Genomic DNA, 17,319 nt, shown 5'->3' with positions numbered 1-17,319 from the left:
TGAATTCAGAACAGTTGTTATTGCTGGTGTCTTACATTAAAATGCTAAAAAAAAAAAAAAAAGCCCTGGGAATTGGAATCCTTGCCCTGAACACCACAGTCTGATCCATTACACACAAAGGCGACACGATACACTTTCCTGTCAACGGGTTCACGTCATTGGTCGGTTTGAAAATGACAGCTGTCAGTGCATGGAGAGTGGCACCAGAAGGGAGGACATAAATAGGTAAAGAGACTTAAATGCTTCACATAAGTAGTTTCAAAAGAGGCATTTGGAATTTAATTTAGTGTTTTAATGTTGTACTAAAATTACTACTAATGCACTGCATTTTCAGAGTGAAGGGTTAGGGTTTCAATTTGATTCCACTACATTAATCTGATGGTTCAATTGCATGCATATTTATAAGCTTGTGAAATGTGATGCTTTACTACAAATAAGCACCACAACAGCACATCATCTGGGCACACCAGGACCAGCTATAAAAGTATAAAGTTGCTAAAAATTACACATTCTGAAACCTTTAATAGTTGTTATAAACACAGTAGTTTTTTTAAATGTGTTAATTATTTGATATGCATACACATTGTGTTGCTAATGCCACTGCACTTTCCTGTGAAAGTAAGTTTGGATGTTATGAATGCAAGACTATTGCAATTTTATTTAGTTGTTTCTTTTACACTGTGGTATTATACTTAGCTCTTCTTCCACTACTGCAGTCACATAACACGCTGCCACGCCCCCCTCCACCCCAACAGTTGCTGTCATGGGTGTCATGGGGGTCCAATGAATGACTAGGTCAAAGGCTCTAGCAGAAGAAGAAGAAACATGTGATACCTTTGTATCTCCAGAAGAGAAGCCACACTTTGCAGAATCCAGTTCCCTGAAGAAGCAGGTCTTCAAGTCCTCCTCTCCTCCCGCTGCCATGACCAAGCGCAAGTCAAAGAAGCCGCAAGAGGAAGACACCTCCATTTTATTGGAGCCATCGGTGTCGCAGGCCAAGAGCAAGACAAGCTCCCATACTACTTCCAAAACTCCAGTTTTGTTGTTCATTGTCGTCTTCACCGTCGGGGCCTCTATGATGGGGTGGTTTTGTGCACAGCAGCAGGAGAGCCTCGACAAACTGTCGGTGACTTTTACAACAATGCAAAGGAAAATCGCAAACCTCCAGCAGGTGGCCGACGCTCAGGTGACGTTAACTTTGTTTTTGTTTTTTTGCGAGAACATTGTTAAATACTGTAATGTTACTTGCATTTACTGGTTTAGTTCAGTTTTATCGTGTACTATGGTCAAATAAATCGACAACTGTTGTACGTGGACGTTATTTAGGCGTCGCAGAGAGAGATAATTATCAGTGCATGGCTGTGCAAGTGCAGACAGCTGCGTTTAACTCCCTAACCCGGATGTAGGGGATATGCCTTCAAAATAATGTATTTACGACTGTCGTTTTTGAGACAATGATTCAATATGAATAAACAAACAAATACAAAAGGAGGCATAGGTGAGGACTCTTTTAGACATGTGTTGTTTGTGGCGTTTAGAGGATAATATGACTGAAAATCTAAGGTCTGGGACTTTATTTTGAAAAGCTATGGATGTCCAATGTCTTAAAACGACGGGCTTGACTCTGATAGTAAAGCTTGTTAAATTTAGCACGACCTGACTTTCAGTGGCATTTACAGCCCTGACAGCTATTGTGAAATATTAATAGCCTTATGCTAAATATCTTTCATCATTATCACCAGTGTTACTGGCTGTCTGTCCCATGATTAGACTCATCGAGATAGTATATTTACAAGAAACTTAATTGTTTTGGGACGTCTTAAAAAAAATAAAAAAAATAACACTGCTCAAAGATTATTAAATTGTTTTAACACTACCCACAATTGCCTAATTTACCCAGGGATATTAACAGTTATAGACAACATTTAGATTAGACTAATATATATTGTCTAATCACGGAAGATTATATATTATACCAGCCCTATATTCTAAAGCAATATGACAGCTCAGTCTGACAGAAATCAATGACAAGAGGAGATTTAACATGTTTGAACTAAAATCAAACCACATGGCTAAATATGTTTTATCTTACTCTCTAGACTGGTTTTAGTGTGGAGGAGAGGATATTTGCCCTGGAGGAGGCCCAGAAACAGGCTCGGAAGAAGGCTGACGTTGCCCTGACCACTTCAGAGAAGTTGAAGAACTCCGACAACTACGCGCAGCTGTGGGCCCTCCACGATGAGACGGATACGCGACTGACTGAGATAAAGCAGGTCGCCCTGTCCGTCACAACCCTCCAGGCCATGTTCAATAACCAGAGTGTGGAGTTTGAGGCTGTGAAGGAGAGCGTCAAGGCCGGTTTGAGCTCCAGCTCGGCACTGGCCGAAAACGTGGCTGGGTTGACCAATGTTATGCTGAGTGCATGCTCCAGAGTTGACGATCAGGTTGCATCGGTGGAGGCTCTTCATGCTCAGTTAGAAGGGCAGGCCTCAGACCTGAATGAGCTGAAAGAGTCAATGGACCTTCATCAAGATGCACTTCACACAAACAACCAGGAGATGGCTGCAATAAAGTGAGCTCGGTTTGATTTAACAGCTCTTATACGCATGCCTCGACACTATTTATATTAGCTGACTTTCCAAAGAAGTGTTCTTTTATGATTTGTTTGTGGTTTTCAGGGAACTCGTCGAGGCAAAGCAGGTCATGCGAGCCCAGGCATTGGAGGAGATGCTCAGCTCAGTGCAGATGACTCTGGATGAGCAGTATTTCACTTCACAGACGCTTCGCGGCAGCCTCATGACTCAGCTTCAGACATTTCACTCCCGGGTAAGAAAAAAAAACCCTACATTTTCAAAGTATTTTTTCTTTTATCTGATCAATTTAAATATTTAGTGACAGTGTACTACATTGTTTTTAAAGCCAAACTCCTTTAGTTTTAATAATGAATAACATATCCGTCAATTTCAGTTGGCGAATCCTTCTCGGCCAATGAAAGCTAAATCAAATGAGGAGAGTCCGGCAGCAGAAGAGTTCGTCTCCACTACAGGACAGAATGCCGTTGAGGTGATGGAGGAGAAGCTAGAAGATATGGACGAACAGGATGACGATGAAGCAGAAGAGGAGGCAGAGGAGGAGGAAGCTATGCAAGAAGAACAGCCACTGGAACAGGAAGTAGAGGGGAGCATTGTAGAGGAGCAAGGGGAAGAGGAGGAAATTACAGAAGAGGAAGAAGACATTACACCAAAGGAGGAAGAAGACATTACACCAGAGCAGGAAGAAGACATTACACCAGAGGAGGAGGAAGAAGACAAGGACAATACAGAACAGAGTAAGGTGGTTGCCGAAGAGGATGTCGGAGAAGAGACCGTAGACAGTCTTGTTTTAGACGAGTCTTTGGAAGAGGAGGTATCCGAAGAAGTTGAAAAGACTGTAGTGGAAGATTCTGGTGAATTGAATCGCGAGGTCTTCATGGACGGAAATTATGAGGATGTGTAGGACTTAAAATTCTCCTGGAAATCAGTAGTTCATAAGACTGTGATTTTTAAGTCTTATTAGGATCAATGGGAACCATTTTTACACGCATGCGACACACTTTCTTACAAATTATATGAAGTATTTGTTTTGTTCTGGAGATGACTTAAATTTTATAAATGTTAGTCTTGACAACTGTTGTCAATTAAATATACAAATGTACAGTCGGCAGAAACACTGGAACGATTGAAAGTCACAAAAGGAGAGAATTCCTTTGTCAAACCTGAAAAAAGTTTTAGAACAGTTGGTGTCAAAAAGATTTGATATTTAATTAACTGCATTTGATTTGTTTGTTCATGAAGAGATTAGTGTACGAGAGTATAAAATGTAAAGTTTGTTTTTTGCAATTTGACAGACATGATTGTGACTGTACTTACTGCTTGTAATTTAACACAAGTACATACGGAGTGCTTCTCTCAGTGAAGTTATTTATAGTACACGTGTACATGCTCTACACATGGTACATTGGTACATTCTGTTCTCTCATCATGAACCTCTTTTTTGAAAAGGTTAAAGTGCTATTTCTGCCAGCAGGTGGTGCCTGATTACTACCGCAATGTTAAAGAAGAATCAACAAACACAACTTTTTCTAAAAAAAAAAAAAAAAGGAGGGGATATCTGAGTGGTTCATGACTTTTATTTTAATGGTAAGGACTCTGTTGTTTTACCTTTTTAGAATGAGCCATTTATATCTACATATGGAGCGGGTCCAACACACCGTGTTTCAGTTCATTGCAATCTGCCACTGCACCACTAGATGTCACCAGCTCCTCCTACACAACCTTAAATGGTGATTGTATTTTATAAATGGAAGTAATTACATTATTCTCTCAGGACAGAACAACAAAAAGGACAGCATGATGACAAGTAGGAGACAAGCTCACATGTAGAATAGGTTAACTGTTATATGTTAAACACCATTTCTATATTGTTAATTTGATGTTCCTAAACAGTAGTGTTCATCCCAAAAATAAATAAAACGCATACAAATAAAATAGGAGCAGAACAGATAGTCCTATTCGAAGCAACAAAGCAGGATGGTCTAAGCGGTGGCCGTTTTTATGTACCATTGTGACTGCTTGAGGGAGTTAACTTCTCTACGAACTAAAACGACTTGCAGCAAGTCACAATTTCTCCAAAAATTAGATTTTGCTGCAACAAATAAAACAATGTTACAAAGGCTAAAGGGCCAGAATAAATTAGTAACATTTAATGCTTAATTCACACTCTTGCAACAGTTTCAGAAAGCGCATCGCTATCACTAGATCAATGGCTTATTTTACTTTAACAAGTTTAGCATTTAAGAATGGTGGAATTTGCTAATTACTTACATGTTACAGAAAACAAACAGAAAAGCATCAATGCTCGTCCGAACGGCCCCTCCGCCTCTACCCCCGCCACTGCGGAGAAGGTCAAGCTACCTAGCTAACAAGGTGGCCGTCATGGTTAGCTGCAACAACATCACTGATGACCACGTGTGATGTCACTACAACAACGGAACATTACTCGCCATTTTCTTTTGTACGAACCAAATGACCACAGAAAACATCAGTTCAACTCCTACCTTTTTCGCTGAGATATAATCGTTTCTCCAAAAATATACTGTGGAGCCATTGCGAGTGGAGCACCACATGCGCTCATCAGTGTCACTGTGGGAATGGAAATTCGAGAAACTATTCGTCTTATTAAGTTCTGTGATTAGTTTGCAGCAGGTGCAGGAAGCGGCTTGCTCTGACAGCCAACTCTTAACTCAGGCTGGAAATAATTAGAAGCACACTAATAATGGAGACATGGAATTATACATGTGGTGTGTCTCACCGTGTTAAGACGTTAAGATTTTTGAGCCATGCTAAATATTTTGTGTGAAACTTCACAGTGGAGGCTACTTGCTTTGAAATGTATGTCCCATTCCATAAGCATTTACTGGTAGAGTAACACAGATAGCACTCCCTTTTTAGGAGAATAAATTGCAAACAAATGACGTGTGCTAACATAATGAATGCAACTGTGTCACGTAACACAGTCAGAAAGGTATGTAAACCCGTCTTAACCGTCAACACATGCAGCCTCCAGCTTGATTTCATTAAAAAAACAGGTCTCAGCTCAGTATATTTGTGCCTCTGACCTACCTGTTGTTTTTATCTCACTCTGACACAAACATATGTGCTTGTCCAGCTCAACTGTGTGTATTTTTTTATTCTACTTCTAGATTTAGCTTCAACCAATTGTTTTGATTGAGGAGTTACCATTTTAACAGTTTTTTTTTCACAGTGGTGGAATGTAACTAAGCACATTTACTCAAGTACTATGACTCAGTACATTTTTGAAGAACAAGTAGTTTCCTGTTATGCTACTTCATATTTTACTCTACAATTCAGAAGGAAATGTTGCAATTTTATCTGACAACATGCAATTTTAGTTACTTTGCAGATTCTGATTCAAACCAAATTAAATCAACTAATAATGTATGATTTATTATATCTAGTAGTATAGTAAGTAGTTTAAATGAATTGTAACTTTACCAGCTGCAACATTAAAGTAATGTACACATAATGCATCAGTATTTATAATCTGATTATATAATAAACATGATTCCGGACCATGAGTACTTTTACTTTTAGTACTTTAAGCACATTTTGATACTTCTATACTGTAGTAACATTTTGAATTTTTACTAGTAACAAAGTAGCTTTATAGTAGTGCTACTTAAGTAAAAAATCTTCTTCAACCACAGTTTCCTCTTTGTACAAAAAGTGTGGTAAAATCACTTATTTTCAGCGCAAAAAAAACGCACACTTATAATAAGCACAACTTCCTGTGCATTACACACAGAACCAAAATAGAGTGCTGAGATGTAAATAATACACACATTGTGGAAACAACTTCCACATTTCTATCTCCAGAAACTACCCTAAAAGCACCAAGACTATAATGCTGCTTTACTTTTTCCATTTTTGGCTGAAAGACAGAGTCCCTTGAGAGCCCTTGTACACAATACTGCTGTCAAATCCTTGTGTCACACACACACACACACACACACAATACTGCCCGCCTACTCCCCAGTCCCACCACTTCCTCCACGGCTCTCACATTTGTGCAGTTCTTTCATGCTCATCACATATTCAACATCTCCCCATCACAGGAAGATCACACTTGCTCACTCAAACGCAGGAAACAGGAACAGAATTGAATCTCAGTCGGTGGATTATAAGTAGATCCCTCTTCATCTTCTTTGCTGCTCTTTTTCTTGTTGTTTTAGACAAAAAAAGAAAAGAAAAAAAAACTTTTTCGGAAGTCCTTTGGACCAAATCACAGCTGCATGCGGAGGCCAGCCGCTTTGGGAGCGATGTCGTCTCTACTTTCTCACAACAAAGATCAGCCACGCATCAGAAAGTCGCTCTCGGACTCCTCTCCAACTTCATCCACAGCCACCACCAAGAGCCCGAGGGTAAGGCCGGACTGTCTTTAATCTCCCCAGTGTCTGTTTGGTTAGAGGAAAAAGCCACGGCTGACATGATGCAAACACTAACATTAAAGTGCCTTCCCTGTCACACACACACATACACACACACACACACACGTCTCTAACGAGCCACAGAGGTATTCCTGTGTGTTTGTATGCTCGGACGTGTAATCTGAGCAGCATTGTTTACATGTGACAGCTGTTGGAATGCAACTAAGGATTGTTCTAATGTCCTCCAAACCACTTCGCACTGTCTACAGCACTATCATTATTGCAATAATTCCATTTATATCGTGCTGCAATCAAGTAAACGTACATGTCGAAGGAGAATTTCTCAAGAGATGGCGTAATCGGTGCCTTTTAAAGCTCAACATATCATTTCACGCATGTATTTGGGCGCTATTATTGACCATTAATCATTTCCAAACAGTTGCAGATGGAGTTGTATCCATTTACCATATTCATCAGTGTAATATTTAAAAAATAACGCACCATACTTGCTGATTAGAATGACACATGTTCTTTATTCAATTTAAACTTTACCAACATGAATTGTTTTGATTATAAAGTTGTTTTCTAGATTTTTTTTGGGGGTGGGGGGCATTTGCCTTGATCTCTATTCGCGTAACAGGGACATTATATTCCATGATACGCATCTTGGACCCCCTGAGTCACCCCCCCAATACCGATGCATCTCTTCTCACCCTTTGACGCGCTTCTAAGGGCTGGTGATGACTCACACAACGTGTGAAACTCAGTTGCCTGTTGATGTACATGAGCACGGAGGAACAGAACTTGTAAGTGAAACCAAAGAAAAGTTATAACGAGCTGTTAGTCTTATCTGTAGAATCCACTTGGGAAAGATTAATGGAGAGGCACAGAGAGAGGGATACAGGAAGAGAGAAAGAGAGGGAGAGAGAGAGAGAGAGAGCAGGGGGTGAAAGACAGGATGACGGAGAACAGAGAGGAGGAGGGAGAGAGCGCTAAGGACTGGCTTGTGGGAACTCAGACGCAGTATTTATGGATGTTTATCTCTCTGCTAGTCCTAAGGGAACCTCACATTTTCCACTTGGGAATAGCTGGTCAGCAAGCAAGAAGTTCCTCTATGGATCTAAAAAGGCTGGGGGGACAGCTTAGTGACAGAGTCGCTCACATGCACGGGACACAAAAGCCTGTGTTTCCATCAGCATCTGTTTATAAGTGCTGTCGCCTAATCTAAACCAGAGCGTTCTCCCAGTCTGCACACTGTATATCATTAATTGCCGTTTACCGAGCGTATCCAAGTGTCCAGAGAGAGTCTTAAAGGAGCTGACATCAGAGTCTGGGGAAGATCCAGAGATCTTGTAAATGTCTGAGCAGAGGCATATCATTGTGTTTACACATAGTGTCTGTCACTGAAAGCCCTGTTTCGTCTTTAAAGGAATCCTCTTGCCAGCTCCATGATTTAGTTGGATGTGTAACTGTTCACCGTTCTGCCTTTTGCTTGAGTTTATGCATCTAAAATAATAGACTACAATGCATAAAGGAACTGCATGTACTGTCTTAGCAGTTGTGTCAGCAGCAATAAGTAATTCAGTGCGTCATTTATTCTGATATATGCTGATGGGAAATCGCTGAAGGCTGGATAATGACCTCTTCTAAGTTAATACATATTGATTTGTAGCATTAGTGAACATAATAAAAACTGGAAGATATATATAGACATATTATCTTTTCTCATGATTAATCTGAGAGCATTTGAAGATGGAGAGGATGAGTTCAGGAGGTTCAGAGAGGATATGTGGCCACGCTGTTTTATACCCTCATGTCATTTTATCGTCTATGTAAAGCACTTTGAATTGCATTGTTGTTGAAAAGTCCTCACCTAGAGTGATGCTAGCAGCAATGGGAGGCTTCACGAAGGCAGAGCTTATGTCATTTCTCACATCAGCATGCTAACATGCTCACAAGGACAACGCTAACAAGCTGATGCTAATTAGTAGCAAACACAAAGTACAGCTGAGCTGATGGGGAAGTCATTTAGTGGGTTTTTGGACACAAAGCAAAGTATTGGACAGAGTGGCTTCATCGGCTTCTCTCGTAGATATTACTCTATATCTCAGCAAATTGTTGTTTGCTGCTATATTAATGCAGTGAAGGTTGTGTATTGCTACTTTAAGTCAATGGGATGCATTAATGAATAAATGAAAGTTCATCATAATCCATCCAGAAGTTGAGATTTGTCTGTACCAAAGCAGTCGACAGAACAACATTGCCATCCATAGAGCCTCGCCAAAATAAAATAAAATAACGTAATCACTTGAAGCGTTGCACTGAATACAATTTTAGCAACTGCTACAAAATGACATTCTGACAGTAATGTTTGAAACAAGTGGTTAATGTTGTAAACAAAACACAAAGTCAAAACATAGACTCCACCAAACTTTATTAGATTTAGGCAACTAAACAACCGAACATAATTTGTCTTAAAATACTTTGAACTTCAAAACAAAAGTACTCGGCTCTGTTAGGAAGTAAAACTACTTGTTGGTTAACTTTAGGCAAAAAAAGGTCTTTGGTTCGTAACAGTATCTCAGGTGAACCCGCTATGATTTTTAAGCTCTCCACCAACCGGACCTTCCTCCCCATACGGACTTTCTACAGACTCGTTTAAAAAGTATGAGTGAAACAAGAAAAAAAAACATAATCCTTGACTAAACACGTATGTTAAAAAAAAATGATATATGTAATCGTAAACTATGGCGTTCACAGTCACCAGAAGAAATCCAAATTGAAAACCGATGTGAGCTTGGGGACCATGTGTTACACAGCACTCTCTGCCATCATCATCATCATCATCATCATCATCATCAAAAGCACTAAATAAGGAAATATGTTTTGTGATAATATTGTTTAAATTGTTCCACGGTGGCTCAATAAGACACTTTATGTTACCGGACTATCTGCATCATTTACTTGGCTTCATATCACCTTACTGGCGATAACTAAACCTTTGTCCCTTGCAGTCATCAGGCTATAATTTGTCATTTATTTTAGGGAGTTTTTTTTTTTATTGTCGAGCTGTTGTTCTGCTCTCCCGAGGGAAAGCCTCTCACGGAGTAAACCGCATAACCCTTCGAACTTCAGCAGGCAATAATGAAGACATTGTGAAAGCCACCGCCAGAACTATTACCTTTTTTGGATGTGTTTAGTTATCTCTGCTTGTCAGTTTATTTCAGAGATCACTTCCTCTCTCCTTCTTTGACTCGGCCTGGTATTTCAGACCGCCATAAACCTTTTCTTGGAAAACTGGAAAGGAAAAAAAAAAAGGAAAGTCTTCCATGAGGAATTCCTTCATGGTAATGTCACTTCAAAGAGCCACTGAGCTTTGCTGTCGAGATCTTTTGATAATGAATGTACTTGCTGACATTGTACGCGTCCATGAGATATGTCTTGTGCGCATTGCGACGGCATGTTTACAATGTTACGCAGAGGAAATGGTCAACATGGTACACAGGACAACCTCGTTTGCGGATTGCGTCATAAATCTCAAAGCCACGACCAAACAGCCCGTCAAAACAAACGAGGAAGTCAAGCTGCGTGACGTCGTTACTCGGGCGGTAATGAGCACCGAGAAGACTGCTCGCGATGGGATCGCAGGACTTGTTCATGCCATTGTAACGTTTAAATTTGGGACTAAGCTTCAACCTTTGGGAAGATAAAATCCCCAGGAAGGTGCTCACAAAAATGACATTGGTTTGGTTGTCAGATTGCCGCTTCTAAATCTTTTCTCCTCTCTTTTAGCACGAGAGACTGTCGAGGTAAGCGACTCTAAATCACTCCTTAACTACAGAAAAGACATTTGAGACAGGACAAACAAGTCATCGCAGTGACATTAAACTTTGAATAGTCGATAATGCCTCTCTTGTGTTTTCAGACTGAGCTCGTCTGGATCCTCGGACGTCTCCAACGACGCGTCGACGAACCACGCCGAGTCCTACTTCTTGCGGCGAGAGAACCGGCTGTCTGCAAGGAAACGGGCAGAAGAGGAGACGGCCAACAACGACTATAAGAAGGCAGGTGAAGCTTTCTGCATGTTGAGAAAAAGTCAGAGGGACTGAACGACAAATGAACGACATGTGGAAACACTCGACAATCCATGAGCTTCAAGAATCTGCCTTTAAACTCCACCAGTGGTTATCGTCATGGTGCTTTACTGAGCGGCTGAAAAGCCCTCCTGTAAACACACCACAAGATGGCCGAGCTTTAGTCGAATATCCGGCCTCTCGAGGATGTTGCGCCACCGACCGGGAGATTTCAAAATAAAAGTACGCAGCAAAATAGAAACAACTTGTCATTTAATCCGCTGGACCACAGAAAATAAATTGGCATGAAGTTTTGTGAGTGATTTTTTTTGTCCTTGATTTAACAAGAATTCCTGATGTATTCAAATTTCTTGAATGTAAATTCAATATCTTTGGGTTTTCTGACATTTTCCCCTATTTTCCTGACGTTTTATAGACTGAAGGATACATTTCTAAATCTCAAATCTCAACTCAAATCTCATCAACAAAGCCCGGGACACTTCACTTCACATGCATTGCATCTCTCCACTATGTTTTTGTCATTATTGCACGATGTCTATGGTCACACACCGATCCCCAAGCCCCATTCCTTGTATGTGCAAAACATACTTGGCAATAAACCAATTCTGATTCTGATCTTCAGCTCAATAAAGGGAGTTCATATCAGTGAATAAAGAAAGTGACTGTTAAAGACAAGACAGAGAGTCTCCAGCCACGCTAGCGGCTCTGTTTGTTGTAATTGCTAAACTCTCCGGGAATAAACAAAGTAATTAGCATTTGCGGCGACCTGAAAATCTGTACCACATTTCACAGAAGACAATGTTGAGATACAAATGTTGACTTCAGTCCTCAGCGACGGAAAAAAATAATTAGTTGCGTATTAACTGCGAAAACAACCACACAAACACTCACTTCAGCCGTCGACGTTGATGTTTGTTAGTCTGCGAGCTGTGAAAACAATCAAACGCTCCCTTTTTGGCTAACAAGATCCTATTTTGTAGATGTACGAAAAGGCCCTGGCGACCAATCAAAGGCTGAAGTCCAGGCTGGAAACAAGTAAACAGGAACTGGCCATGATTCAGGACCAGCTGCAAAGAGCGCAGGTACGGTACGCGCAGTAAATGTGCCAGATCCAGATTCACGAGGGTGGAGGAACTGATGGAAACGGTCGCTGCAGAGGCACCTAAAAAAATGAATCAGAAAGTTTCTGCAAGTCATCATTCAGACTATTCTGGTCGGTGCAGACAGAAATGCCTCCCAGACGTTCTCATGGTGACATCAGGTAATGCTGTAATTGGGGAGAAATGCGACATGACAGATAGCAGTTATACAAGGAGGCTGCAATTTTGGAATAAGTGAAAGGATATTGGATATCCTACATGAGTCACTTGTGCTCACTGTTATGAAAATACAGCACCTGTAACCGCACCGCTTCAAGGCGTTGTACTGTAATCTTTTTTGTAATAACCTTTCATTTATGCAGAAGGGGAGAGGAGGAGACTGTGGCTCCAACTTGCTTGAGACCGAAAAAAAGGTATGAACTCAGGATTATACGGACATTTAAAGTTTTTATTCAAAGTCTTGGTCCTGAGTTTACATTTTTTCAAGTGACTTTTTTTGAATGTTCTTTATTTACAGGAAAGTCGGAGTCTACAAAAGAGGATATCAGATATGGAAGAACAGTTAAAGGTAATTTATATATTAGTTTTTTGGAGGGGATTTACATAAAATTCACTTGTTTTTTCACATTCAGTCAGTCTCCTATAAAAATAATAATAGCTAACAATATTTCAGAACCCCCCCTTACACGGGAGAACGTAAAGCTCATTTGACACGAGGAAAACAACGAACAATCAAATCCAAACGGTGTAAAGTGTCTGCGGGACTTGGAGCGGCGGTGTCAGCGGCTCTGTCTGCGGCGGTTTCAGCTGACATCATTTGTCACCATTATGCTCCGCCGGCTGTGGAATGTGAGAGCGTTTTGACACTGCAGCGAGCGAGCCATCAGTATTCATCTGCAGTCTGACGCCCGCAGATGTCTGCTGTGTTTTTTGCCCAAGAGGAAGCCAACAAAAAAACCTCTTGTTATCTGTGAATAAGAGGTCTAAACAAACACGGGATGCTGGTTTGAAAATAGATATCCACAACAGAGGAGCACTGTTGTTGAGGGTATTCAAATGAGCTCGTCTGTTCCAGTTGTGTCAGTGTGTCGCTGGAAGTGTTAAAAAAGATGGTGTGTGCGCGTGGGATAGTATTTGTTTTATTCAGACGAGATTATACTTTTTGGGTGAAGCTAATTTCTCTTCTGGTTTAGTCATTCTGGATTCAGATTAATTCAAAATGAGGCTTCAGCAGTCTGAGTTAGACAAACTGAGTTGGTCTTCTAAAGTTACAAAAGTTCCTCTTTCTTCATCTCTCCAGCGCAGCTTCAGCTTGAACTGAACATTAGAATATTCTTTTAGTTTGGGCCTAAAAAGTTGATGTAATGGAGGCTTAACATCTTGTGTTAATCAAAACAAGGATGTTGTGCATAGCATATGAAAATACTACCAAGATATGAATTGACTAAAAGTAAATCCCAAGAAAATGAGCTGTACAGTTTTCATATGGTAACAATTCACACACAGCATGTGAGGTAGACCTGTCGTCTTGTTTAATGTTTTCATTTCTTCTATTCATCATTATTATATGTTCCACCCAGCACAATGAGCCCTCCAGTTTATGAGCAACATGTAATTTCACATCCACGCCCATCGTCTCGTACTCTTTCTTCAGGTTAAAGGAGAGCTGAAGGTGGAGAACCAGAGGCTGAAGGACGAGAATGGAGCTTTAATCCGGGTCATCACTAAACTGTCCAAGTGACACCGAGAGCAGGAAGGACGAGAAGAAGAGTGACGGATACCAAAAGCCATCTCTATCCCTACATTCTTCTTACAGTCATCCTATCCTCAGACAGAATGTATGTTCGTATAGTTTTGTAATGTTGGGAACATTTGCAGGGATCGAGACACATTTTACACCAGACGTTAAAGTGTCATGTTACCGTACTGTATCTAAAGTAGCAGCACATTCCTTATTATAATAATGATATATTAAATTAAAGTTCTTGTATACTCCTAACATATTTCTAGATAAAGGCGAATGCCAACACGACCACTTCCTGTGTTTTTCTCTTCTGTGTTAGCATGAACAAACTGTTCAGGAGTCAAGCATTTATAAAACTGTGTAATCATGTCAACAGGATCCAGACATACATATATGGACAAAGTATTGCAGGTATTTCCACTTGGGTATTACCATGGAAACTGCGATTTAATTTTTTTTTTACATTCCATATGTAGACCTTGAAAATAAAATGGGCTCCGAGGTATCAGGGACAGCGGATGATGGATGAGCTACATTTCTCAGGAGCGTGGGAGCGTCTTCTTTGATTCAAGAGCTTTACCTTGAAGTATGATGTCACAAATGACACGCTTTTCCTCTTCACCTGCAATAAACTATTACACAAAGCCAAAAATGCATTAACCCCCCCGCCCCAGTAAAATCATACTTGCCTGTAAGATATATGAATCAAGTAATGAAAATCCACAAAGCAAACTCACCTCGAGGGTTCGGACATGCCGTCGCCGTTCTGGAGCTTTCAGTCAGGTGAAGATCATGATCTTCTTCAGCGGATGGTGAGATTGTTTTTTTTTCGGCTGTAGCGTCGAAGATCAGAAGTGAATTTTGAACCTGGACTTCGTGGCTGCATCTGTTGCCTCCACACGGCTCTCAACACGGCGACAGCTGAGCAGCTAGCAGCTAGCGGCTAACCTTTTCAGTCTCTCTGTTTTTGTATATTAAATTGTGCCCCTACTCATTGCATTGTAATGATTGACTGAATGAAAAAACACAAACAAACATGGCGACAGCTGAGCCGAGGGCGAGCGGCTAACAGTGCTAGCAGCTAACAGTGCTAAACATGAGCTAACCAGCGAAGCACAACGGAGACACCCTGCATCGGTGCACGCTGCCGGCCGAGCTACGTCAATAAAGCACAGAGAAGCTTGAGTAAGGCACAATGAGGGAGTCGACTTAATGTTCAGCTTCGGAAGAACATTACTCCACTTCGTCTTGACAGAGCAAATAGTTGTTTGCTGCTGTATTAAGGCTTTGAATCTCGTATAGAGAACCTTTAAACTCAACAAATGAGAAGTTCTGGTGAAGATCATGTAAAATGACCCAAAGCTCAAGAACAACTTTTGTATCAAGGAACTTTTAGATGCACTACTGTATAAAAAAAAAACAACCAATGAAATAAAGAGAATTCTCTTGTATGTGGGAATTTCCCTTAAATTCAATTTGATCATAACAAATGAAAACCAATTTTCATGAAAGCTTTAGAAGCGCCACTCTGGCCATAATTTATCTTCTAAATTACATTCTGAAGATTAATGAGCCTCATTAATATTCTCACATTAATGGGACTTTTTTTTATTTTCATGTCTGTTCATATTTAATTTAGATTATTATATGGTATTGATAATTTGAAGAAGAACACTCACATAAGTCTCAACAGTGTAATTTCTTTTAGGGAGCATAAAATGTCATGCATAATAACCTAATCTCAGATTAACTCAAACTTCTTTGTAGCCTCATAGTCCCATTTATGTTTTGTCAGAGAAGTGGCTATGAACTGTGCTCCTCAACACTCTTCAATGTATTTTTCTTATCCTGCGCATGCTGCCACCCACTGGTGGAAAGCGGGAAAGCACCCTCTGGTCCATTTACACACCACACAGGACGCGTCTACTTAAAATGCCTTTATTTCCTATGGTTACATTTTCACAACACACAGACATGTCCTGACCACATCCCATATTTTGGATTTCCTTGAGTAATTCAGTTCTACATAGAGCGACATATGAGTACAAGTTTTGTGGTCTAATTGTTCCCCTTCTTTTTTTTCCTTTTTCTTTTTTTTTTTTTTTGCTGTAAAACATGGATTTTGTATGGAAATAAATCATGCAGATCACATAAAGGCACAACTATTGACACACCTCTACAACAAGACAAAAACAAGAGTCAAGGGAGACGTCCACGCGTTCGCCCTCGTCTCTGTTGCTCGGAAAAAGTGAACGCCTGATGGAGTTAGGTCGGGTGACGATCAGGTCTTTGGGTGTTCTGTATCATGGCTATGTTCGCATAAGAGGACTAAAGAGGAACCGGTAGTAAAGCAGCAGGTTGGCAGTATTGCATTGCGAATGATGTTCTGCTCTGTTTGGGTCTGCTCTGTGCTCAGCTAGCCTGTGAGACCCAGGAAGACGGGGATTTTGTTGCCTGCATTGCAGAAAAGTGACAGACTCATATAGTCCATTAACAGAACACCAATAAACACATACTATTGGTCCTATGGCAAATACACGAAAATAGGAGACAGAATCTGATGGCAGCTCATACATATACGTAGATGAGAGTGAGTTTATTCAACGATCCCAGGAAAAGATGACCTGGGACACGTCGTGGGAAAAGAATAATGTAGCTTATTGAATGGAGAGTGTGTGTGCGTGTGTGTGTGTGTGCGTGCGTGTGTGCGTGCGTGCGTGTGTGTGTGTTTCTCTCAGCCCCTCAAACACAGAGCGATAGCTACATTATACTCTGAAAGATGGACTGTCATGAAGATTATGATTGTTCATCTTCATGTATGTTGTAAATGACGGTGTATGTGCCAGTAAATGACAGTGACTCCGAGAAAAAGAAAAAGAAAAAAGAAAAGCACTCAGGGGTAAACAAGCCCCCACACTGTAAACGGCATGGTAACACACAGCATCAGTATCTCAGAGCATGCGACAGTGACACAAAACCAGCTCATCTCATTGCAATCCATTAGTCAAACTGCGTGTTCGCTCATAAAGGGACATTTGGAATGAAAAGATTATTGATTGCTTAATTACATGACTGGAGCTCCTCTGCATCAATAATATGCAGCAATAATATGACGTAGAACGAATCCAGTGAAGCAATCGTAATAAAAAAACAACAACCTGTAATAAACTATAATGGCATTAAAAAATCAAGGTATATTTAGTTCATCAGCGTTACTGACTCATTTCTTACGTTAAAACGTATAATCAGACAGGAGAGCAGGTGTATTTGAATAGCAATAAGATGTGGAGGTACAATTAATTGAAATATGGATGGAAAAATGGGCTACAAGTCATTTAAGTAATCCAATGTGTTGACATTTAATCCACTTTAAAAGACTTGACACCCATCTGGCAG

The 17,319-nt window shown here is 40.5% G+C and overlaps 2 protein-coding genes and 1 long non-coding RNA gene across 3 annotated transcripts in view; 2 read left to right on the top strand and 1 right to left on the bottom strand.

Annotated features, from left to right (window-relative positions):
• LOC137795966 (uncharacterized) overlaps positions 1 to 1,352 on the bottom strand; it is a 41,124-nt gene extending 39,772 nt beyond the window's left edge. The window contains exon 1 of the long non-coding RNA XR_011078564.1: positions 835 to 1,352. This is a non-coding gene — a long non-coding RNA (uncharacterized lncRNA). The remainder of the gene's footprint in view (positions 1 to 834) is intronic.
• LOC137795964 (ring-infected erythrocyte surface antigen-like) lies at positions 785 to 4,308 on the top strand. The gene is made up of 4 exons (XM_068593569.1): positions 785 to 1,186; positions 2,100 to 2,572; positions 2,679 to 2,826; positions 2,968 to 4,308. Exons 1-4 carry the CDS (start codon positions 788 to 790, stop codon positions 3,493 to 3,495), a joined length of 1,548 nt encoding a protein of 515 aa, XP_068449670.1. The 5' UTR covers positions 785 to 787; the 3' UTR covers positions 3,496 to 4,308.
• A 2,335-nt stretch (positions 4,309 to 6,643) lies between these two features.
• LOC137796582 (protein phosphatase 1 regulatory subunit 12B-like) lies at positions 6,644 to 14,843 on the top strand. Its single transcript, XM_068594586.1, has 7 exons — positions 6,644 to 6,979; positions 10,778 to 10,794; positions 10,911 to 11,049; positions 12,060 to 12,161; positions 12,542 to 12,592; positions 12,697 to 12,747; positions 13,834 to 14,843. The coding sequence occupies exons 1-7, from the start codon at positions 6,851 to 6,853 to the stop codon at positions 13,918 to 13,920; spliced, it is 576 nt and encodes a 191-aa protein (XP_068450687.1). The 5' UTR covers positions 6,644 to 6,850; the 3' UTR covers positions 13,921 to 14,843.
• Positions 14,844 to 17,319: the final 2,476 nt, after the last annotated feature.

This window comes from Clinocottus analis, unplaced genomic scaffold, assembly GCF_023055335.1.
Source record: "Clinocottus analis isolate CAN_PGR_092001 unplaced genomic scaffold, fCliAna1.0.p SCAF_3, whole genome shotgun sequence".
Taxonomy (NCBI): Eukaryota; Metazoa; Chordata; class Actinopteri; order Perciformes; family Cottidae; genus Clinocottus; species Clinocottus analis.
Note: the sequence above shows the minus strand (reverse complement) of the source record. Positions and strands in the feature narration are given on the sequence as shown.

Bases quoted from the DNA above. Each gene is read 5' to 3' on its own strand.
- LOC137795964 (XM_068593569.1), top strand. From the start codon at position 788: ATGACTAGGTCAAAGGCTCTAGCAGAAGAAGAAGAAACATGTGATACC. The intron at 1,187-2,099 runs GTGACGTTAACT...CTTACTCTCTAG, and splicing joins AGCAGGTGGCCGACGCTCAG to ACTGGTTTTAGTGTGGAGGA. The intron at 2,573-2,678 runs GTGAGCTCGGTT...TGTGGTTTTCAG, and splicing joins CAGGAGATGGCTGCAATAAA to GGAACTCGTCGAGGCAAAGC.
- LOC137796582 (XM_068594586.1), top strand. From the start codon at position 6,851: ATGCGGAGGCCAGCCGCTTTGGGAGCGATGTCGTCTCTACTTTCTCAC. The intron at 11,050-12,059 runs GCAGGTGAAGCT...CCTATTTTGTAG, and splicing joins CCAACAACGACTATAAGAAG to ATGTACGAAAAGGCCCTGGC. The intron at 12,162-12,541 runs GTACGGTACGCG...TCATTTATGCAG, and splicing joins ACCAGCTGCAAAGAGCGCAG to AAGGGGAGAGGAGGAGACTG.